At 36.4% G+C, this 25,962-nt stretch overlaps 1 protein-coding gene across 1 annotated transcript in view; it reads right to left on the bottom strand.

Annotated features, from left to right (window-relative positions):
* Positions 1-5,237: 5,237 nt before the first annotated feature.
* The window catches only part of malrd1 (MAM and LDL receptor class A domain containing 1), a 175,606-nt gene continuing 154,881 nt past the window's right edge, over positions 5,238-25,962 (bottom strand). Inside the window, exons 44-50 of the mRNA XM_069191079.1 lie at positions 22,926-23,051; positions 21,625-21,691; positions 15,593-15,684; positions 12,471-12,567; positions 12,142-12,211; positions 7,724-7,789; positions 5,238-6,227 (exon numbers count right to left, since the gene is read on the bottom strand). Coding sequence (XP_069047180.1) covers positions 6,123-6,227; positions 7,724-7,789; positions 12,142-12,211; positions 12,471-12,567; positions 15,593-15,684; positions 21,625-21,691; positions 22,926-23,051 — 623 coding nt within the window. The 3' untranslated portion in view covers positions 5,238-6,122. The remainder of the gene's footprint in view (positions 6,228-7,723; positions 7,790-12,141; positions 12,212-12,470; positions 12,568-15,592; positions 15,685-21,624; positions 21,692-22,925; positions 23,052-25,962) is intronic.

The following is a 25,962-nucleotide window of genomic DNA, read 5'->3' as shown; positions in this document are numbered from 1 at the left end:
TCATTTTATTTCATGTCAAATTTCTGATTGTAGGAGAAATTTGCTCAGTCATGCTCACAGCACAGGAGGGTGTGTGTGTGTGGAGGGGGAATAAATATTATCAACAGAAGCAGAAAAAGTACAGAGAGAAAACAAAAATAACTGAGATGATTATTTTACAGAAGAATGTTGTGAATACTGTGACAAACACTCACATACCCCATACAGAAACTAGAACACTGCTTAAACTAGCTGTTAAGCTGCTGGCTTAAAGCTGGTCTTATTTTCTATAGCGCTGCCAACTCAACATGCTGTCCTTAGGCAGCTGAACCCTCTCCAGAGGTGACCTTCAATGGACCTTTCTGTACTGTATGTACTGTAGGTGTGTCTCAGGCTTCCTTTATCAGAGTCCTGTCACTCTGATGGATCTTTCTAAGTAAAGTACAGGTCTGCCTGGTCATTCCTGGCAGGACCCATAGCACAGAAACATGACTTGAGGCTGTTGTTTTAGAGTACAAAATCTAGTTAGGACCTGGTAGCTTGGGACAGTTGAGTTTACACAAAGTTCAAAGTAAATATGATACATTTTTTTGTTTTGCTGGTATTTTCCCTCTCAGTATATAGAACAGTAGAAATTCATTAAGAGAAGGCAGAAATAAATCATATTTAATTACATGAAAGAAGCTTACATATGGGAATTATTGTGCTCAAAATTATTGTGTTCAGCTTTTTGAATTTGTTTTGTATCCCATAGTAATGCTGAAGGAAATTAACTGGACCTACAGTGCTCTATTTGAAAAATACAATCTCTAAAGAGCAGCCACATTGTAATAGCTTTATACATGTAACTGTAATAGCTGCTATGTTGTATTTTAACAAAAGTCCTGAAAGTACCAAAGATATTCTGATGGAAAGCCATCCTGTGTTTGAGAATGTAGAAGAGCAGTTAACAGCAGGGATCTATTAAAATATATCACTAATGAATCTTAAGTTCTCAATGGTTAGCTTTAACCAAAGTCATCCATGCAGTTTACTGGAATAATTCTGCTAAAAGCCACTTAACATTTGTATTTGCAAGAACAAAAGCCTTTTGTTAACATGGTACTCATACACAAGAACATAATGGAGAAAAACTATGCTATGTTTTTGTTCTTCTCCTCAGATATATCTCCATTTTATTAGATACATTTTAGCTGGAATATAGTTCCCTAAAGAAACAGGTTATAGAACTCTGCTGTGATCAACTTGGGGTGGTTCTGCCATGTGTTAAACCTCATACAGAAACTAAAACCATTTACACTTGCCATTGAAATGATTAGTTTATTCTGGTTTCATTAGCAGTTACCTAGACCTGGTAACTGTGGTGAATAGAAAACGAAATAATAGGAAATTATTATGCACAACATAAAACGTTGTTTTCTTGCATTATATAGTATAACAGAGTTTACTGTATGTTGGATAGATACTGTATTGGTTGCAGATATACAGTATGCATTATATCCATAGCTACGGGCTACCTGTTTGTCGATATATTGTATGTATTAAATCCAACATACATATTTAAGTTTTACAGTGATCCATAAAACATGAGGTACACAATCTAAATTGGGTTTTATAAGAACAAATATCCAACGTGACATTTTTAATTTACAAAATTAAAAAAGGAGTAGGGTTGAATTCATTGGGCAAGTGTTCCATTCTCCCAGTTTAGCTGGTTTGATCCATCATCAGATAATGTCTTTTTGGTTTGTTAATCTTCCAAGAACAGGAAGAAGGGCCCAGATGAAGAAACTCCAGACACTCTTCATTTGGAGCTCGCTTCTAGGGCCTTTAAAATTCAATGTGCTGTAAGAACAGGTGTTGCAGAACAAGATTCAGTGTTCTTAACGGCAGTGTATTCATCCATCACTAGAAGGCTCTGTATTCTAAATTGCAGTTGCTTATCCCAGAAGCAAAAGATCAAGACTGGGCTATACCCTACATGATATGCCAATTCATGGAAGAACACAAACACTGTAATAAAACAGACCTAAAAAACATGTTTTTGTAATATGGGAAGAAACCAAAAACCAAATCATCTGGAAAAAATTCAAGCAAATATCCACAGAATCTTAAAACTCCACAAAGAAAGCACCCAAGTCCAGAATAGAACCTAGGAATAGAACCATGGTATGAAACAGCCATGCCACTTTGCTTCTCTACCTACCTCTACCTATCTTCTCTACCTTAAGATCTACAATGATCTTAAGTGGAAATATACATCATCTAGTTATTATAATAAAATAACTATATTATCATAATTAGGTCACTAAAGTGGCTATTTTACTACTTTCATTTTGTGATTAGTATTAAAACTTAATTAATATTTGACAAGTTAAACAACAGTTAATTTAGAAAACTTTAAGTTAATTTAATGTTATAAAATTGCTGAATGGCAAAAAACTTACACATATAACCCATGTTTCACAAACACACATTAAACGAACTGAAGTAAACTGTTTTCAAAAATGCAACTGAAAATGACATGTTAGTACAACAACTCAAGAAAATGATAGAATTATTCTGCTTTTTCAAAATAGCACTGTGGCGTCTAAAGACGTATTTTCAACTCAACGTTTTACAGTTTGGATCAATAGAATTTCATTGAGTAGGTATTGACTGTATAATGTTAAAAAAGAAAGAAAATCAATACTGTTCCCTTTTGTTGACAGATTGAATTGCACATTTAAGCCTGGGGGGTAATGTAAAATGAAAATTAAATGATTTGCTGAAAAGTTTATGGTAAACTAAAACCATAAATAATTATATATACCTGTTTATTCTTTGCATTACTATTACCTAACAGCTGAATGGGTTATATGCACGCCAGTATCTTTCTGAAGTATTGTGGTTATTAATCTAGTAATATGTATTTTGTAGGTCAGGGGTAATAAATTTGGAAAATAAAAAATGTAATGATTATTTAATTATTCCTAATAGACAGCAGAGATTAAGCTATAATTCTGTAGCCAGAGGTAAACAACAATATCGCCACAAAACACTATCCATCAGATATCTGCTACACTACATAAGATACTGCTACCTGTCCAAAAAAGCACGTTATCTGGGAACAAAAGGAACTACAGTGGAGTTATTTTGCTTTGCACTTTACAACATTTTATTTTATGTTTTTATTTACATAATGGATTTAAATATAGAGTAAGTTAAAAACACCAATACCTGTATGTTATCTTCCCATTCAGAATATGTTTTCTTGTTTTAAAAACATTATTTTGCTGTGAATTAAGACATTTTCTTCTGATAAGGAAATTGAGGTCTTAAGAAGATTAAATGAGCTGCCTTAGTTACCCTATTTGGAGGCAGCAAAACAATACGTTTGCCTGCTCTGAGCTGGCTTAGCTTCAGTCATTAATGGAAGTCTTTCATTCATGCAATGAATAAAGACAGTTCCAGAGGCAGACAGTAGGCTTTGAAAAAAACAGAAAGAATAAAAACCATGATGGCTGCACATTTTTTTATCGGCTTTGTGTCACATGGAAGCAGGAATGTAGCAGAATTGCTTTTTTTGTTCTCTTGTTATTTAATGTTTTGTTAGACTTGAACAAGCAACAGTATTGCAGCACACACCATAAAAGTCAAGAAAGTGCATCAAGTGCTTGTTTTGTAAATACAGTGTATATAAATACTAAGACTAATACTAATACTCTTTATTTTATATAGCACCTTTACAAATGGCTTCTTTAAGCACTTTATAGTAAGGGAAAAAAAGCAGACAATGAGAGGAGACAGCAGTATTACACAATTACAACAAGGGTATGGGATAAAGTAGGAAAGTAATTAAATAACAGCTTTTCCAAAGAAGGTTTTGAGTCTAGATTTGAGAGTATTCAGGAATAGAATTCCAGAGCTTTCAGGCATACCAGCTTCATCACCCTGCAAGTCACAAATGGCAACCCACTGAAGTTAATTTGTGTGATCCTGGCCAGTACCTGGATGAGAGACCTCCTGGGAAGAACTAAGGTTGCTGCTGAAATAGGTGCTAGTGAGGCCGGTAGGGGGCGTTCACCCTGAAGCTTGTGTGGGTCCTAATGCCCAGTATAATGATAGGGACACTATACTGTAAAAAGGCTCAGTCTTTTGAATGAGACATAACACCGAGCTCCTTCTTCTGGTCATTAAAATGCCCAGGGTGTTTCTCGAAAAGAATAGGGCTGTAACCCCGGCATCCTGGCCAACTTTCCATTGCCCTTTACCAATCATGGACTCCTAATAATCCCCATCTATGAACTGGCTTCATCACTCTGTTTGCCTCCCCACAGATGTGTTTTGAGTATACTGGCACACTTTGGCTGCCATCATATAATCCAGGTGGCTACTGCAGATTGGTGGTGGAGGGGAGTCCCCATTACCTGTAAAGTGCTTTGAGTAGAGTGTCCAGAAAAGCACTTTGTAAGCGTAAGAAATTTATTCTGATTCTGACACTAGCAAGAGAAGGCCCTGTCACCCATAGAGTGTAGATAGGCGAGACCACAATAGGATGAACGAAAGTTGCCCCCCTCAATCTTGACAAGCTTTCCAGTGTCTGTTCATAAGAAGCAGTCCCATAACATAATGCTGCCACAACCAGTCTTGACAGTAAAAGTAAGATTTGTGTCTACTGGGTGATGTGTTGAGTTGAGTTTGCACCAGACCTAATGCTTTTTATTTAGACCAACAATTTCTAAGTACCTCTCACAGAGATAAACCTTACTGTGCTATTCTCCATGGCCTCTTCCACCTGCATGAAGGAATCCAACATGTACAGTAGTGTTTCTAACTCAGCAGGCCATGTACTGTAGCTGATTCAAAAATGAAACCATGAAACTATCTAAAGTAAAGAAAATCATTAATGCCTTTTCACAAGTCTTCCAGCGCTCAATTTCACTACTCAGACACCTTTCCCTGCCCATCTGCACTATCCTTCTCCTAACACCAATTTTTGGGCGGTACGATACACCTTCCACTATTTATCGACTTCATTATGTTCAAAGGGATATTCAGCATATTTTAATTTTATACCCTTCAAATGATCTGTGCCTTTCTGCTTTTTGAAAGCTTCTCTTCATGGCTCAATCTTTGCTTGAAATTCACTACCTTATTCATGGACCTTACAAAGTGTTTTTATTGTGAAAATCATATGAACCATTATTATTAATCACAGCCAGGCAATTCAACTAATTGTGTGACTTGTCAAAATAATTTCTGTGCACCTGAACTGATTAAGATTTGTCATAGCAAAGGGGGTGTAATAAACTCCCTGCTAGTGACTGGCATGAGCACCATGGCGACCTCCTGTGTGAAAACTTATCCCATCTGTCCTCAGCTACAGATAAACTCATTTTCACTATAAATTAACCAAGGGCTTTAACCAAGAGACTGATGTTAACTGGATAACACTGTGATATGTCTTCAACTTAAAGAGACCTAACTAGTGACGGCTGCAGCAGAGTGCTCTGTTCCAAGCATATGAAAATGCCCAAATTTAACTGGTGTGAAAATGCCTGCACCAATCTCTTTACATAAACCTTTAACCAAAACCTTATATGGTTCTTCAGATGTCTCAACCTACCAAACTCCTCAAAACAACAGCTGTTAGATTAAAGGGGGTCATAATAAACGTATTTTGGTTTTTGATTTTTATTTGCAGTTTTTGATGGCTTTTAATATGTTTCATCAATTAATGTCTTTAGTTTAAGAATTCAAGTATTCATTAAATATAACATTTAAAAGTACAGTATATGCATCACAATTCAACAAAATGGGACTTCACTGGAACTGGATTAATTATTTTTAAGGAGTCAAAAATAAAACTTAATTTAAGGCTCAATGACTAATAGAATACTTTACTTAAAGAAGCAGACAGCTGAAACAGTTTCAGTCTGGATTAATTTTCATAATTGTGTGCTTTCTTCATAAGACAATTATGTACTGACAATTTGCTAAAAGCACATTTATCCTGGTCATATTGTTTTTGTATTACAGTACAAACGAAAATATTTTGTGGCATTTCACTTTAGAACTACACACAAACAAGTAACGTGACAGTAATTTAGCAACCATATATACTGTACAGTATATGCTGTGATTTTTCTGAATAGGTAGTTCTAAGCTTGGGATGATGTGTCATTTGGCTCTGCATCTCCCGCAGCACCTTCATACAAAGGATTGTGAAATGAGTAATCTGTGTCTCTTTTCCCAGTGTAGACGTCCTGTTGAGAAATTGAAAAAAAAGCACAGAACACAGTTTTTACCCACTTAAAGCTTTAAGTAAATTTGAACTGACTGGTGTTCTTTGTGATCAGATTTTGTATAATTTACTGTATAAGCAACTTTCAATTAGAAAAATTGTATTTTAGAATAAATGTATTTTATCTTAATATTTATTAAAATATCTAAGAATTAGTTACTCATAGGCCTTAACATCCACGCACACACAAAAGAACAGATTTATTGCAACTGAAAAATTGATTTTCTTATCTCACATTGAAGTGTGTTTAGGATCATTATCTACTCTGTCAGCTTCTCCGGAGGTGAACAACACAATGCACTGCCATATTACAACATTAATGCTAATCCCAGATGGTGTCGACAGATAATCAAGGTCAAGATTTCAAAAAAGTCCCTTGTGCTTTACTATTGGTGACCAGAAGTTTATTTTCTTTTACTGAACAATTCAATTGTTTGTACTGAAGAGTGTTGAAAAAAAATTAAATAAGTCAACATCAACATTCCAAAACACATGATAAATGTTGACCTTTCCATGCAGATAACATGATCATTTTAATATATATATATAACCAGCAAACATTATATGCACATACATTTAACTGTAATAATGCAGTTAACTGTCACAATGCAGACTGTGACAGTTACAATGTCAGTACAGACTACAGTATGTGCTGGAAAAAAACATTATACTGTACTGTACACACTATAAAATTACTTTATATCTAACTGTCATCTGTATATACTAATGCTGTCATATTCAAGAATTTCAGAACATGTCAATATGGCAATTTGTGTACTAATTTGCATTAATTGCTAATACATATGATAAGGTGGTGCGTTGGCTCTGTGGCTAAGGATCTGTGCTTGTGGCTGGAAGGTTGCTGGTTTGTGAGCAAGGCCCTTAACACCAACTGCTCCAGGGGTGCCGTATAAATGGCTGACCCTGCGCTCTGACCCCAAACTTCTCTCTCCCCGTCTGTGTGTCTCATGGAGAGCAAGATGGGGTATGCAAAAAGACAAATTCCTAATACAAGAATTTGTATATGGCCAATAAAGTGATCTTATCTTATCTATATAAAAAGTATAAAAAGAACAAAATATAAAAATGTTAGATATATGCTTTATTTATTTATCAATGCAGTATTTAAATTTGCAATTCAATTTTATTTATAAATGCTGATGTAGACAAACAACTTCAAAACATAAGACAGTAATTCATATTTAGTAATAATATCCGAACCATGCTTTTAACAGCATGAAAGCATAGATAATTAAGAGAAAAATAATTACAGGAAGTTAATTGTAGAACAAAATAGCATGCCACAGCATGGAAAATAAAGAAGCATTTGAGTAACAAAGCAAAAACAATTAAAGTTGATACATGTATTATCAAAAAAGTTTTAGGCTGCTCACTGTTATGTGCTTTAGAGATACAGTTCTATAAATTGCACTAGAGAGAGCACATTTTGATCCCTACCTCCTGTAGTTTCAGCCATGGATAAACACTAATATGAACACCAGGGATTTCATCACTTAAGGGGGACTGGAAGAAAAAAAAACACAGCAGTGGGATCTCGGTTAGGCATGACACTCACAAACTTTTAACATTGAGCTCTGTGGAAGAAGTACTCTTATTATGTAGACACACAGCCATACAATTTCAGACATTCCACTGAATAATGAAGGTGGACATACAGACCCAGTCATTCAGAATGCATGCCAGATAATGCAGCACATTGTGCTGCACACACCAGAGACTACTAAAGCACACTGCCTTTAAAAAATATTCCGTTGCGGGACTGCACTACTTCATAAAACCACCAGGTGGAACAGTGAATGCTTAACATGGCATGTGGCAGAAGTTGGCCTATTGCAAAAAATGGTCTGGTTTTGTATCCCGGTCAACGCTGAGCCACTTGAGAGAATTTAACTTGTATAATGTTTAGACTTTTATTAATTTTAAACTGTGTATTACTGTATGTTGAATATTTAACTAATTTAAAAATAAAGCTATTTTACAAAACAATACTACTCAGTTGTGTATATAAAAATAGTTTATTACTATAGTAGTAGTTAATTGTGAACGTGATGTGCTTCTTTCAGATTTACATCCGCACTGAGATATTATATATTTTGTCCTGATGTAAATTTTAGTAATGAGTAATCAGGAAACAATTGAACTTTATCTTTTATTATGAAAAATATATTTCACACATATTGTACTGTAGCGGCATTTAAAGCCAAAGCCTTTGTGATTACTGGATAGTTCATACAGTACTTCCAAATTGCTTTGTCAGTCTGTCTCAGAGGTGGGGGGGGAGCGGGTGTCACCTTAATATCTGATACTCTTCTGTTCACTTAAGTGATCATGAATGTCCAGTGAATATTTAATATGCTGACATATACAGTAGAAAATTAATAAAACATCACTGTAAAAATCCTGATACAGTATATTTACAATTTATTTACAATTGGTTTCATTTGCCATTGCACTTTTAAGTTGCATCACAAAGAAAATAAAGTTGCATCACAAAGAAAATAAAAATGGTAGTAAATGTTTCCAATATAATCACAAGTGACCGAGTCAAACAAATTGATGCAGATTTTTCAGAAGAAAGTGGAATATGGTACTACAACCAGCTATATAAACTTATTGATAAGTTTACTTATTGACTTATTGATATCACATTTTATCCAGTTTAGTCTTACAAATATGACAAAATACAATATTTATACAATAAATGGCTTTATATTTTTATTCATGTTATTTTCACCTTCTTTACACTGAATGTTTCCTATTCTGATTAGGTTGTGCAGGAAAGAAAACAAATTAATTCATCAAGGCAGTCCATACCACCAGCACATACAGTGAACTTTAATGTTTCACTCAAAAATGGAACATTCCTATTCATTCCTATTATCAAGAGACTATCAATTGGGCTGCATTGGATTCAGAATCAGGATTTAAATTATTTGCTTATCAGGTGGATATGGATTCAATTAACTACACTCTCTGCTTTGGATTACAAGATGTTTTTGTCCTTAACTTCATGTATATCAGTATCTTCTGCCTATACTCACTTCATTCTATATTAAAAATGATAGCATTTCTACCACATTTTTTGTGCCTTTTGTTATGGTGTTATCTTTTTTCTGTTAAAGGATATTCAGTATATGAATTTAGACACTACTTTTTCATTTTCTTCTTAGTATCTCTGAAATTGTAATGATTAAAGTTTCTGTGAAAGTATGTTTAAAGTAGATATACAGTAGCAGTAGTTCAGACTGAAATGGACATGCACACTGGGGAGCTGAAACTTCCATCTCTTAAAAAGAAACAGCAGGGGAAACCATTTCTGTAGAGTGCAGAGATACTTTATAGCCATTGAAAAGATGAAGACCTCAGTCCAGCTCTCAGGTGTCATTACTGTGGCTGTTCACATTGTGATTTACATAACTCCTACATTTAGAACCAACACATAGTCATAGGCCACAGAAACAAATTTGAAATCACACTTATGACATAACTAATTGCTTATAATTATTCTTAATTATTAGAATGGAATTGCAATTTCAAGGCTCATTGAGTCCCTTCCTTTTCAATACTCATAAAACCTTCCTTTATTCTGCCCACAATTCCTTTTTTCCTTGTATGAAAAAACCAATGTATGACATAAAACAACTTAAACAGATATACGAGGACCAATAGCCCTTCTCTGTCTTTTCCATCACAGCAACATAATGAACACTGTGCATTTGTTTTGCTTTGCATACAAAGGGAGACTAGCAATCTGAAGCCGACAAGAACATAAAAAATAAAATCTCACATATGAGAAGACAGTTTAAAGTAGACTTACTGTATGGCACAGGACACTATATTTATTGGAAAACTAGAATGTGTTATCACACTAGAATAATATTATACTGGTAGTAAAATTATTGATCTGCTTCATGTTACGCTGCGACCGTACACCAGGCACAGCCGCTGTGTGATTGGTCTGAATCCAAGAGACTGAAAATCCTAACTAACAATGGAGGGAAGGTAATGGAAAGAGCAGGTGAAACATAAATAATGAGATACTGGCCAATGGAGCTAAGAAAACACCCACTGGGCAGTAGGGAGAAGAAAGGTAAAAAAATAGGCCCACAGTTATGTCATGTCCAGTAGGCTACTCAGCAAAGAAGGGTCTGACCAGTCCAGTTGGGGGGAACCAGGAGCTAGCTGATTCAAGACACATGCTCTAAAGGGAGGTCTCTTCCAAGACTACTCCCGGAGTGTGCTTGATCTCCCAGCTGCAATCCTCCGATGAAGGGCACAGGGTCAGATGAAATTGGATTCCCTGGCACCTGATAGACTGAGCCTATGGAGACAACTGCTGAAGACGGGTCCTTGACCTTGACCCTCTCTAACTCCAGAAGTCCTTGGACAGCACAGTCTTGGACAGATCTCCCAGACAGAGCTCACGGAGCAGAATCACAGAATAAGGAAGGCTCCTATGTGACCCTGTAAGATGACCCAGTAAAGAACAAGGTAAAAAGCCATGGTGAAGATTAAGTGCAGGGCGAAGAATGAGACTGGAGCAGCAGTGCCAGGGTTGGCGTGCAGGACTGGAGTGCAGGACTAGTGTTTAGGGTAAAGGACTGATGTTCAGGACACAGGACTATCAGGACTGAAGTTCAGGACACTAAAAAGGTACGGGTTCCTTTAAGAGTGCAGGCTGCTTCAGCGGAGATTCGGAAAAGCAGATTAAGGTGCCTGGTGCTCTAGTCAAAGGAGGCTCCCCCAGAATAGAGCTGGGTAGTGGCAGAGATGGGAGCAGCACAGGAGAGGTCCGGAATTCCAGGACAGACAAGACCGCAAACAGACGGGTCACTGAAGAATCAGCCTGTATCAACTGGGGAGAAGGGACTGTGGAATAGAGAGGAGTAAAGGAAGAATCTGAATAATTGAAGTAATTGAGTAATTTGTGCTGGGTGATAAAGGAGCACGGACTGAAAGTGGATCTGGTTGCAGCGGAAAGTCATGGGAAATTTTGGGACAAGAGATACTGCAGGACAGTGGGCATACCACCCCAAGGATGATCTCATTTATTGCCCTCAGGAATCTCCTCTACCTATCATTATATCACACCAACCCTTCTGTTATAGAAGGGTTGTTGTATTCTCATTCTGTCCTCAGTAGTGTGCTATGTTTATGGATTAACATTTCCAGCTGTTCATCTTTTGTATAGTGTATGCAGAATTCCTAAAAAAACACTTAGTTCGGAGCTTTGGTTTGTATGGAAAAATTGCCATTTATGCCAATGTTATTTGTCCCAACATAAATAACAACAACTGGGTCTTGCATTTGTTGGGATCCTATTTATGCTTTGGATAATGTTACAATATATCCAATGTTACATTTATCTTAATCCTTGTTACTTAAAAAAAAAGATTTAATCAATACAGAAAATTTTAATTTAAGACCCTTTAGGTCCTACAGCTGTAAGGTGTGTTCTGGTAAGAAAATAAGTTTTCTCAACATACTGAATTTGGTGATAATGACAGAATGTCCTTACGGTGTCTGTTTGCTTGATAACTATGCCTTACCTTACAATACACAACATCATGGAATATTGTTTGTCCTGAATGTAAGGAACTTCAATAGAAGCTCTGATTATCTTAAACTTTTTATTACATGATTTATTACTTTTACTATTACTACTCCTATAGTTATTATTACTATAAATGAAATATTTTTTGTGTTTTTGTTACATGCATGTTTACATTTTGAGAATTTCTGAACTGATTTTTATTTTTAAAAGTTTTTTTACACTTGAATGGGAAAGATGTTCCAGAGCCTTTAACAAACGGATTCCCAACAACAAAATAATATAATACATGGATGATATTCACCTCTGCCTTGCAATCAAAATGCGCAAAGACAGGATTGTGCACAGTGCCCAAATCCATTGTGGTGGATTTCCTACAATAGGAGAAAAAACAAGTAGATATATTATTTTTTTATTCTGTATTGATGGATTAACTATTGTATTTTAAAAACACTGTACACATGTAGTCCCTTATATAATACCATCTGTTTTGACCTGCAAATACTAACACTGTTTTTATGCTGCATATTTTTTTCTTTCTCTGTAGTGCTTGTATTTTCTAATGTTAGGAAAAGTTAACAATCAAATAAATGGTGTATGCTACATCAATAATTATTTTAAAATATAACTTACCCAAGAGCATGTTTTCTTCTCTGCACAATCAGTATTATGCTTACAATTCCTAAGAGAATCACAAATAATCCAGCTCCCAGACCTGCAAAAATGCCCACTGGAGGAAAGAAACAAACCCATTAGTTTATCGTATCATGTACATTTTGACCTTTCACTTTTTAAAGAATATAAAAATGTACCTACCAAGCCTGTGTTGTTTTAACAACAACAACAACAACAACAACAACAACACATTTTATTTTTATAAAGCACCCTTTAAAGTTATATCTAAAAGCACTTTACAGTAGGTTGAAAAAAAACAGTTTAAAGGATAGCAAAGTACTGTAAGTGCAGTAGGAGTTAGAAAATGAAGCAGACACAGATACCAATTAAGTACAAAGCCTTTTTGAACAAAAGGTTTTGGGTCTGGATTTCAATTCACTCAGGGTGAGTGACTCTCTGATATCCCTGGGGATAGAATTCCAGAGCTCTGGGGCATAGCAAGAGAAGGTCCTGTCACCCAGAGTGTAAACAAGCTTGGGGGATATATACAGTAGAAGACCACAGTCAGACAGTTGCAAGGTGGCGAGTAGACAGATAATGTACTGAAAGTCACATAGGTATTGAGGTGCCAAGCCATATAAAGGCCAATATGTGAGCTTGAGGATTTTGAAGTCGACTTGAAACCTAATAGGAAATCAATACAAAGGCTACATGACAAGCGTAATGTGATTACTTGCAGTAGACCTGGTCAAGATTCTGCCTGCCGAATTCTGAACACATCAGAGTTTTTCCAGTTTGGATTTATTTACCCCAGTGAGCAGGGTATCGCAATAATCAATTTCACTGTTCACCAACTTTTCGGCAACAGTTAGAGACAACACAGGATGAATTCGGTGATGTTTCTGAAATGTTTACAAGGTTCTGTACATGAGGGTCATAAGTATAGCCAGGATCGAATATCGCCCCTAAATTCTTCAATTTTGATTGAGATTCAATCATAGTGCCATCTCCAGATAGGGTTACTGCATTAGTTCTATGTAGGTGATGTGTGGTGCCGAGTAGTATGACCTCAGTGTTGTCACAGTTTAAGCCAGGGAAAGTTTTGGTTATATCAGAGATTCAATTAGAGAGTGTAATAACAGCTATACCATTATCATGTTTAGTATGGACATAGATTTGAGTATCATCAGCACAGAAATTATAATATAAATAATGTAATTTTAATGTAAATGCTGAATATTGCTTGATATAGCCATTCTTGGTTGTAAAAAAGTGTTGTAAAGTTGGGATGAGGTAGGTAATACAGTGGGGCAGTTAGGCTTTAATGACTGATGGTGAATAACAGGTATTTAGTATTTTTTAGGTTATTATCAATGATATGGGAGAAGTAGCTCGATCTAGAAGACTCCATTGCACCCTTGTATTCAATCAAGTACTCCTTTCAAGAATGTACAGTAGATGTACACTCAAGCCATAAAAGAACCCACCTCCATTCGAGGGTGAGAGACTGCCTTCATTGAATGCAACTGGTCAGTACACCTTGGGGCATGGCGAGTATGGAAGTTTGATTGAGTTTCAACAGTAGCTAAGAAATCCTTACCCTTAAACTGGAATGCTGTAAATCAATGTAAATATTAGAATCTGCTGAAATATAGCAGAGATAATAAATCAACAAACTCACTTAAAAAGCATCATTATGCTTGGGGGGTCTATAAAATCTAACGATGATTGTAGACTGATGAACAGTGACATTTAAAAAAAGACACTCACAATTAGAATGCACAGATACAGTAACCAGACTTGCACAGAAAACTAAGTTCTACAGTAAATAACAACAAGGCCCCCGCCATAGCCAGAGATTACTCAAGACATATCATGGAGGAATAATCTGGTGAAACAGGAGACCTTCAGTTTGTTTGTGCCACATTTCAGTCAAGTACAAAAAGTTTTTTTTTTTATCAGTGTGGAAGTCACTGTTGTTGTTTGCAGAATGGGTGTTGAATAAGGTTGATTTGCCTGTTTTCAGTGAGGCAGGGGGTTTGGTGCGAAATGCAATGTGTTCCAGACATGGAAGTCAGTGTAAACTGTTAATGTCTGCATCAGAGTGGGACAATTTAGGGGCCTGGGACTGAAAAACAGGTATAGTTTTTACTACTGTCACCTGCAGGAAAATGTAAAATGGTAGTGACAAATGCATGAATAATGAATTTACTTCAGAAAATTCAAAACGTGAATGTCTTCCATGTTTCAAGCCTTTGCCAAGACAGCAAAACGTCATTTGTATTTTATTGTAGCATGTCAATTCAGTATGCAAGCCAGTTTGAAATGTGTTCATTTAATAAAACCCTATAAATGTTTAATGCATTTCATTAACCTTGGGTGATCTTTCTGTAGGACTCTTATTAATTTTTGTTTTACTGCTTGCAATAAGCACTGCAATAAAAGATTATTTGGTACATACATTTTCTTCTTTTTTTGTTATAAATATTATGCACTTCATGCATATACCGCAGTATTATTCGTATATTAGTGTATTCATATTACTTTATTTTTTAAAGGCAATATTAAATCTGATATAAATATTTATCCTAAACAATATTTCTTATTCTGCATAATTTAAATATTGGATATATTAATATAAAGTATATGTATATATATTAGATGTACAAACTCAAGGGAAACCTAGAATGGATTCCAAGAACACAAACTGACAGACTATTAGACTCCTGTACGATGGAAACAGCACGAGCCAGCAGGATGAGTACGGCATGATGGGGACTAAAGACTTTGAGGAAGCCTTCATCCCTGAGGGCATCAATATATCAAAGAACTAAATGTGCATGCATTTCTACCACTGCATTCTCTGAAATTCCTGAAAAGAATGAATGCAAAATCAAATTTAAAAAGAACAAAGGCTTTTCAGACCACAGCAATTGTGGATTTGTCACTAATTTCAAGTCTTTTGAAAAGTCAGTCCAGTATGTATCTAAATTCATTGACCATTGCTTACAAAAAAATAATTGTGTCTCTTTGCTCAGTGGTAAAGCACAAGGCAGACACAGATCAATGGATTTACTGTACACTTGGATTCCAGTATAGAGTCAAAATGTACAACTATTGTAAGATGATTTCCATCTCACCAGTTTCATTTTCATTGTAAACGGTAGAGGTGGGGAGAGGTTTGGGTTTTTCTTTAAGGTGACAGCGGTTTCCCCTCCATCCTGATATACATCTGTGGAAAATAAAATATATATATACACACACATTAGATTCAGAGCAGCTGAAGCTTAATGTTTTACATATACAGTACATCAGCTATATTGAGTATTTGTATACTAAATTATGTATACCTGTGTGTATTATTGAAATTTTATTGCTCCTACAGTGATAACTGATACCACTCTGGGTACTCCTAGGCAGAAACTAACTTGCACAAATTTCTTAAATTTTCACTTTATTAAGCTGTGTTTAAAATGATCTGTTTCATAGCTGTTCGGAGCAAGCCAAAGGAAATAAACAAATCTCCTCAGGCAGAACATCACACCTCTGGTTCTTGCAGGCTTAAAATTAATAATTTACATAACTAGGTATGCACTTCTGTATTACAATTTAACATTCAATGCATGTCAGTGAATATGTAACTTGCTTGCTTCACATATTTTTGTTATGAGGAGTTTATTTGTATGCTTTGTGGTCTTTAGAAAGGTATCATGTCAGGTCGAAGGCCCTACAGTTTTTCAGTGATCGTAGAATGAATAATTTTACATTTTAAAAAAGTCTTCAGAATTTGATTTATCCTTGAAGAACATTTAAAAAGCTTGCAAAGTTTTGAAATAAAAATATATGACAGGAGAAGTGCAATTAAAAAGATCTGTTGGACTGTTAGAACAAACAACATCCATTGACACGAGTACATTTGCATAACACCTTTTGGGACATAGTTACAGCTGAAATATGACAAAGCCTAGAAATGAATCTAGTTTTGATTTAATGGATGGAGTGCATTTATAACAGCTAAACTACCTCACGAATATGTGTTGACTGCAAAAAGTGCCTTCCACAAGTATTGGGACAGTAAAGCCTAGACTAGGATTTCACTAAGAGCACTTAACAATAGTTATTTCCCATGATAAAATAACATGGCTGATAAGTACAACATATAAATAGTGTATTTCTCAATAAAGTTAACTCAGTTTTATCCTCTTAAGCCAATTAAAAATGTGTTTAGCCTACATGTACTTATTTTGAAAGAGCAAAAGTATTTGGGACAATTGCTTAACAGGTATATCTTGCCTGTCAGGTTCTTGTTATTGGGTAATTAGGCACTTGGGGCTAGTGTAGCATAGCAGGTAAGTCTGGACTCATGATAGCACTCATAAATAGTCGGTTGTAGGTTCAAATCCCAGACATCAAGTTGCAAACACTTATGTTGTACCCTGAGCAAGGTGCTTTTCACTCAATTGCTCCACTCAGCTAGATGTATAAATGGTAACCAGCATTACTGGGGTTAGGTCTTGTGAAGGACTGGTGTCCTATCGAAATGGGGAGTCATATGCTCACTGATTGTTTCATGCCTAGAAACCAGGATAAACACTGCCCTTATGCACCATTATGGTCTGCATGGAATTACATAACTAATAAGACACTCTGTGGCATTACACAGGGCTTGTTCCGAGTGGACGTAGATCCCTTGTCTAAGGGTGATGCATTGCCCTGACAACCACAGCTGAGATGGATATTCTAGGATGAGCCACAGCTGTGGGAGTCATTTAAGAACACACTGAACACTTCCCCAGAGGGACCAGTGAGCAGGACCTCAGGCCTGAGTTGCAGCGGAGAGAGGACGTGGAAGACAAGTTCTCCTATTTGCATGGCTCAGCTGTGAGAGAGATTCGGGTTGAAGCAGGACCAAAGGTTGTCAGACGCTGCTGGTGCAACTATAACTAAGAATGCGTCTATCTCGAGAGAGAGAAAAAGAAGAAAGATTCAGGGCTGCAACTAACCCCCATGAGGGGAAAGTTTTAGAGTGACAGTCCCAGAAGGAATTGTGAAGAAAGTGTAAGGCCATCTTATTTTTTTTCTCTTCTCCTGCCCCGCCATGAGTACTCACCGGGACAGGCTGAGCTTCTCCTCTTCTGTTCTGCTGTGAGTATTCACCGGGACAGGCTGAGTTTCTCCACTCCTGTTCTGCCATGAGTACTCACCAGGACAGGTTGAGTTTCTCCTCTCCTGTTCTGCCGTGAGTACTCACCAGGACAGGTTGAGCTTCTCCTCTCCTGTTCTGCCGTGAGTACTCACCAGGACAGGTTGAGCTTCTCCTCTCCTGTTCTGCCGTGAGTACTCACCAGGACAGGTTGAGCTTCTCCTCTCCTGTTCTGCCGTGAGTATTCACTGGGACAGGCTGAGTTTCTCCTATCCTGTTCTGCCGTGAGTATTCACCGGGACAGGCTGAGTTTCTCCTCTCCTGCCCTGCTGTAAGTATTCACCGGGACTGGGACCAGGGCTGAGTCTTTAGGCCTCGCTCTTTTCTATTTTAGTCTGTATTCTGCTGTTCAAAGCAGTGTTTTTGTTTTCCGGTGTTCAAAGTAGTTATTTTTTTTAGTCCAGTCTGGACCCTGCTGTCAAAAGCAGCTCTTCCATTTTTTTAAAAAACCTTTCAAGCTGACCTCATGCAAGTGCCTCCTCAAACGGGGCATCAAATTTTACTGGTGTTCGCTGCGGTTCCTTCAAATCCGCATTGTTACAACTCGTAAAAGAGCTGTGAAAATGTCTTGCATTGACTTAAGTGTTTGGAGTTTGTAGACTGAAAACCAAAGACATTTGTGTGAAAGAAAAGCAGAAACTGAAAGAAAAGACTCAATCAGAATGATAGAACATATGAAATCCGGAACCTGCAGAATGCAGTGGTGAAACTGGCAAAATTTGCAGTTTGCTTATAATAATAAGCAGAATTACAAAGGCTACATCCCAAGATATAAACCTGGTCAGTACAAAGAATGATTATAATTTGTTCAGATGTACGAATATGAGCCATGAGAGTTTTGGCAAAATGAGACAAAAATAAACCCTGACAATTGATGGAAAATTTAACTATGAAAGAAAGGATTAGCTAATGCTTAAAAGAATGCCACCTCACTGATGAAGAATGATCTTGCCTGGCTAATGGTATAGATGAGATCAACCCAGAAGACTTCTTCAGAACGAACACCGAAACATGAACCAGATGGCACAAGTTGAAACTACTGTATGTGAGAGTACTGTACAAAAAAGTAGGTACAATCATAAAGGGTTGTAGGAGTATGAAATAAGATGCCTTGCTGAAGGTTGTTGAAGCCCATATCCTGGACATGATACCCCGGAAAGGGCTGAAAGGAATCCTTACATCAATAAGCTAATATTAAATAGGGATGTTGGGTAGAATGGCCTCCTCACATTAGTAACCTTTATGTTCTATGGCCCTCTCTGGAACTGGCTCACTATCTTTATTCAAGATGTAACTAATTATGTCAGCAGCAGAATAAATTATGAAGCTTAAATAAACATTTTACTAATGTAGAAGAAAATAGTTCTATAAGTGTTCACGTCCCCCAGCATCATCACAGTCTATATGAATAATGCAATCAAGTTAAACAGGAAAAGAAAGTGGAAACTTTTAGATGGGCCAGATCAATCTCCAGATTTAAATATAATGGAGCATGCATTGTAGCTGAAGAACTGAAGACTGAACACCTCAAGAATAGGCAAATGCAGCAAAGGCTTGGCTAAGCATCTTAAACTGTTACAGAGTTTGGTGCACTCAATTGATCACAGACTTCCTGCAATTAATAATAATTAATAATAATAGCTTACACTTATATACCGCCTTTTCTGGACACTCCACTCAAAGCGCTTTACAGGTAATGGGGACTCCCCTCCACCACCACCAATGTGTAGCCCCACCTGGATGATGTGATGGGAGCCATAGTGTGCCAGAACGCTCATCACACATCAGCTAAAGTGCAATCAAATACTGAGTTTCCAATTCTGAAATTGACTTAAAATGAATGTGTTCCAATATTTATAGTCACTGAAATCACTGGGTTGAACACAAGTAAAGTTTTTTTTCATTTGATCAAAAGCATGCATGAAATTATCCTAAAATGAAAAGTAATTATATTGTACTGTACTTATACATATTAATTTCATGCTTATTAATAAAAGCTACCCAACTTTTTTCTTTTTTTTTTCTACAGAAAAAGAGTTTATGTCCAGGAAAAATAGGTTTTTGACTTTGCTTTCTCAGTACCTTCGGAACTGCATTTAAGTCTATAACACTGATAAATAAGGAATTAGAAAAGATCAGTAGGAAGTCTGATCAATACAGTACAACAATTACTTGAACCTAAGCTGCACATTTTAGAAGGCATGGCAACAACAGTGGTCTTAAAAGTGTAAGTGGTCACCACTTTTATTTAAGAAATTACAAGCAAATCACATTCAATGTTACAGGTTTGTAGCGTTGTAGTTTTGAAATAGTATAAAAAAGAAAAATGAAGCAGCATTCTAATTTCTTTGAATTAGAATGTTTCGCTAGCAAAAATATTCGCAGCATATTCTTTGGTCAGCCACAGGAAATAAATGCAGCAGTTGACTAGACTGTGGAACACATATTGAACATTATATATGTTTTTTCTTTGGAAAGTCCCCTTCTCACACTAGCATTAGCCGTGAATGTGGTTTTCAATCACTTGGGGATACAGAGCATGTTGAACTTATTCAGCATGGGGTCAAATATCTTCGAGGAAAACAGCGGATTAATGCTATTTGGCATTTGGTATGTGGTCTCTCTCTTAAATGGTTGTGGTGGAAGAATGCTCAAGTACTGACCAATCATATTCATAAAAAGCTCTTGGAAATGGAACTTTAGTCTGGAATGAATAAAGGTTGGTGCTGCATCCGTTTTACAAAACAACCACATTTTAGACTGATTGTCTACAATTGGCAAATGATTCCCCAGTAGAGACCATAGATTTTATGTGCAATATAAATAGATACTTTATGTCATTTTTGCCTTTGTGAAAAGCATGTTCCATAGTACACTCTTGACAAGGATTGTCCATTTTCCCTGAGCTGTTGTGTGAATTTAGAAACTTGATTGTGTTTAAACAGAAAACCAGGTTCTCTCTTTTCTGGGTTAAAAATTAGGCCCTTTTAAGATTACATAACTTTATTTTTCCATGAAAAAGACTAGTCAATATAAATTTCTCATTTTAATGTTTAATGTATGGCATATTCAATCTAAGCTTGTTTCCACTTTCCTTGAAAGTGACAATTTTCTTAATAACTGACAGAGACACTACTAGCATGGCTTGCCACTTAAATCTCTAGCCCAGCTAAGCCACTCTTTACCCTTAAGATAAACCTTTCCATATTTTTGGCTAGCCACACAGAAAGAGGAAGTCAGAGTGTTTGCTGACATGTCTTTTCTGGTTTTGGCATAAACGTCTGATCATGTCTCTTATTCCAGACGTTTGAGTCTGCTTGGGTGGTGGTTTAACTAAAACACGAAGGACTGAGTTTGGCCATGTTCCAAAGCTCAGAGACTGCAGCTAAACCCCCCTTGTGGTCTGTAGGATAGAATTATTGGTCCCACATTTTCTTTTCTTTTTCTCCAGGCACACACTCAATTTGTAACTCTTTCAATGTAAGGTTTCTGGGATTTCTTAAGTTGGAGATGTAGTACAGACACATACTGTACTGTATATATGTGTTTATATAAAGGCTCTTGAAGTCCATAACAGCTTTGCCTTTGGGTTGTACAAAACAGATTGGTTTAATTAAACATATTAATGCACAGTACAGGGACAATATCTCTTCAAATAATTCTGTACACTATTCTTAAATGTGCAAATATCGTACTGTAAAATGAGGCTGCTTCAGTGACTTCAGTGACACCTCTTAAGTTGCTCAAGACTCTTCTAATTCCCTGCAGTCTGGAACCAGTCTTTTGGCAATGTGACATCTGACATGTCTGAACATTGCACCTGGCCATACTAAGATGTGTCTGATGGGGACTCCAACCCAGTCTCCAGCTATGCATGCTATTACATGTTACTACATGCTAAACACTAGAAAATTCAGTTTGTTTAAACAAACACAAGTCCATTGACAACAAATACCTGTATGTACTTACTTGCAAAAGGGGCCTTCCTTGCCAACATAACACGTTCCTTCATTGATACAGTAATTAATTGGGCATTCTATAAATAAAGAAAAGCATGTTAATCCCATAACTAAAATAATTTTTATTTTATTATTACAAATATATTTTTAATTTTACAATAAAGATGGGGGGCACAACATTTCAAGAAAGGAAGAAAAAAAGACCCAAACAGACCTGAAAGTAAGTGTATGCAACAACATTCCTGTCTCTATTCTCCCTAAAGTTTCACTGCAGTCTTGTAAAATGTTTAGGGTAAAAACTCTGTTTAAAACGAATCCCTTAGCCTCTCAAACATGTTATCAAACATTTCAGGATTAGGGACTCCACTTGAATGAAACATGATCACTGTAATGACTGATGTCTGCAGTAAAGGGTCACAGCATTGTACAGTTTCAAGTAAAGCAGTATACTAACTAGTACAACAGTTTTCAAAATGGTGAAAATAAAGTGCTTTCTTTTTTAATTTCCATGTCATTGTGAACATTAAAGTGTAAATGAGTATCACAGGAAGGAGATATACCAACTGTCAAGACATACAGTTTTAACTGTCTGGGAGTCCTGTTTGTGTGATTACAATGAAGTCTTATAATTCCACCTGCTTAAATTCTGTGAGGGCTTATTATGCCAACTGTCCATAAGGACCAATGAGCCAGGAAGAATAAGCTTAGTGCTGACAACTGTGGTATTTGTTTTTCTTTATAGTGATTTATGTCAGATGTATACAGCGTCCCAGTGGACATCATAACACATATTTCTATTCCAGTAATCCAACAACCTCAATAAAAAGGTAAAAAAGGGTTAATGGCAAATAATGGCTTAATTGGCAATTCTTAATTCTTCTGTAATAATAGTGCTTTTCTTTTTCTAATCACTCTTATAGAATAAAATGCAAATCACCTTCCCTGTAATGTTTCTAAGATACAGTAGCTAATTTTGCAACCATTAGAACATAGTGCTGTACAATCCCTGAAACAAGTGTTTATTCTCTACAAAGTCAACAAAAAGGGTGCTAACATGCACAAATACAGTATTTAAATGTTTTTGACAAGTCGAGGTAATGTTTTTTAAAACTGTTTTTAAGAAAAAGACCATTTTGATACAGGTCTGCATGACTTAGAAGTAAGAAAAATCATTATCCTAGCCTGTACACAACCAAGAAAACTGCTCAGGTTACTCATCCACTTCATGTGGTCTCAGGTAATGCCATGAATGATGATCTAAAAAAAACAAGAAGAATTGTCTTCTAATTTTAAGGGAATGCTGTCTCTCACCATTGCAGCTGGATTCGTCAGGCTGGAAGAGAACACAGTTGATGGAGCCGTCACAGCGCAGGGTTGAAGGCAGGCAGCTCCCCGTGTCTTCACAGAGCAGAGAGCCATTCAGACACAGCTTCACGGCTGCAGAGAAGCAACACAAGGTACAAATAATCACCCCTGATAACAAGAGCGCGCTATCTATAACTGTATTGAGCTTGAGTCTTCACCAAAATCAACAACTATGCCAGCTCCTTTGCCATATTCAACAAACTGACCAAAACAAAACTAATAAATAATAATACAATCCTTACACTTATATAGCACTTTTCTGGACACTCCACTCAAAGCACTTTATAGGTAATGGGTACTCCCCTCCACCACCACGAATGTGCTCACTATGCATCAGCTATCAGTGGAGAGGAGAGCAGAGTAATGAAGCCAGTTCATAGATGGGGATTATTATTAGGACGTCAAGCTTGATAAAGGCCAATGGGAACTTTGCCCAGGACGCCAGAGTTACACCGCTACTCTTTTCTAAAAACTCTTTGGGATTTTTAAGGACCACAGAGAGTTACAGAGAGTTGTCCCCATCACTATACTGGGGCATTAGGACCCATGTAGACCAGGGTGAGCGCCCCCTGCTGACCCCACTAACACTTCTTCCAGCAACAACTTTAGTTTTTCCCAGGAGTTCTCCAATCCAGGTACTGCCCAGGCTCACACTTGCTGAGCTTCAATGAGTTGCTAGTTGTGAGTTGCAGAGTGATATGGCTGCTGGCATACAATTGCAGTCTCAGTTTATTAGTGTTATTTTTCATGTTATGTAAGGATTGGTGCAAGTGTAAAATACTTTAAAACATTTTAGAAATGAAAGTAATTTTATGAAATAGTACAATAAAATACGCTCGGGAGTGATGCCACTGAATGTGAACTGGAAAACTGTATATCAGATACCATTTAAGGAGGTTTTAACAAAAGTTTGGAGATATAATGGAAAACAAGTTCCCCTTGTAATCTTTTATGTTGTCACTTTCTGAAATGAAATGCTAAAGACAATCACAATATGCCCCTTTCTTCCACACATTTCTTTTTCCTTGGCATCCCTCAGCTAGCCGATCTCCACCTTTGCAGCCATCCCTTAGTTAATTTTACTCTATGTGGGAGTCCTACTTTCCTCTTCCAACAGCCTATAGTTGCCCAATTTTTTAAAACAAAAATGGATAATGCATTTTGTGATTGGATGTCATTATTTGTCATGAAATCAGCAAGATTGGAATTTTAAACCATTTTAAACGTCCAATAAGGAATAAAGTTGCTACTTGTTCAAACTACGGTATGCACTGTCACTGACTGATGGCAAAAGGAAAGGGCTGCCTCATCCAAGTGCTCATTGTGTAGAGACAGGGGACAGGATCTGCAACTGAAGTTTATAGTATATATAAGAGTTCATAGTATACTGTACCTCTCAACCCTGCAAATTTTATTGATATGTAAAACAGGTGTAAAACCTCATGGTCATAATAGTCAAAGTAACTTAGTAAAGAATATTTCCTGAGTTATTGCCGGACTCTGGAGTTCAATTTTAACTTGCTTGAAGGGGTTTTGTCTGCACCATCTTTAAAATCTATTTAGAGAATCTACATTACTTGTACATGCTTGATTGATGCTGCATTCAGCATGTAATTTAAACTAGGGATTGGACTCTTATTTACCAATTTAATTATGTGCATGCCATATGGATGGAGCTTTGGGATATTAACTGAAAGAAACCATGAAAAGGTAATTTGTATGACTATTATCATCAATGCATGCTTTTATCTTTTTCTATTAGATTTTGTTCTGCTGAAATTACAAAGCATCTGAATGGATTTCTTTCATTTTAAGATTATCTTTCATTCATAATAGCTGTTTTACACTGTGCTTTTGATTTTTTGAAAAAGTATCCAAGACAAAAACACGAATCATATTTGTGTAAGCTCTCTTCCCATTTTATATTGTAAAAGATTTACACATACATGTTTCTACCACAGAATAAGAAAGTCTTCTTCACATGCTATGGTTCTAAACACTATTACTAACAATAGTAATACTTCAATACTATAACACCAGGACTGCAAGTCCCACTCTGCAGTTTAAACACAGGAAGGAATCTCAATCTATTGACTCAATCTAATTTCTGGGAGAATTCCATAATCTACAATTTTCCATGTTGGTACAGATGTATGGAAATGATCATTAAACTAATTAAATATAAACAATAAATATTGCCAAGAAGCTAATAAATAATTGCATTCCACATTTAACTTATAATACTTAAAGATTTACACCTGCAACTGCATACAAGTAATGTATGCTGAGGCTGCTTTCACAGCCATACAACTCTCAGTACACCTAAAGACAGCTCCCTTTATTCCATATTTCTCTCCTATTATGATACTGTTGGACTAGAATCCCTTCCTCTATCTGCAGTCAGTATTGTGTAGTGTTCTCGTGATCCAAATGGCTGCTGTGGTAAACCCTGACCCAATCGCTAACCTTCACTTAAAATTGTTGGTCCCCAGGTTATTCTGTATAAGATTGTTGAGATTTGGCATTCTAATAAAAAGTATCAATATAATGAGGGTGTCCATTCATTCACCTGTTTTTTTAGTTGACGTTTAGAAAGAAATCCCCCTTTTACAGACACTGTATGTACGGTATATTTTCTCTAAAATTACATTAATACTCATAAAATATTGCAAGGTTATCTAAAACCTTCAACTTAAAATGACTTGATGAAAAATTAGTTCAACTGGCCGATGGATGAAACTAAATGAGTAAATTACTTGTTCGCATTCTAAAATTATTTATTTATTCTGATAATTGCTAAAGTCCAGAGAAACAGTTTGTTATTTCTTGGCCATAAAGGTTAAATTTGTGCTGTATCTAAGTTTACACTTTTCATCAGTGAATACAAGTATAAATTCATTCTTTAAAATACTGTGTTGTGTGATTTTACTCATGCTTTCTTTTGGTTATCTGTCTGCAACGCACAAATTAGCTTTTCATTTAA

Source organism: Lepisosteus oculatus, chromosome 6 (genome assembly GCF_040954835.1).
Source record: "Lepisosteus oculatus isolate fLepOcu1 chromosome 6, fLepOcu1.hap2, whole genome shotgun sequence".
NCBI lineage: Eukaryota > Metazoa > Chordata > Actinopteri > Semionotiformes > Lepisosteidae > Lepisosteus > Lepisosteus oculatus.
This window is presented reverse-complemented; position numbering and strand designations above follow the sequence as displayed.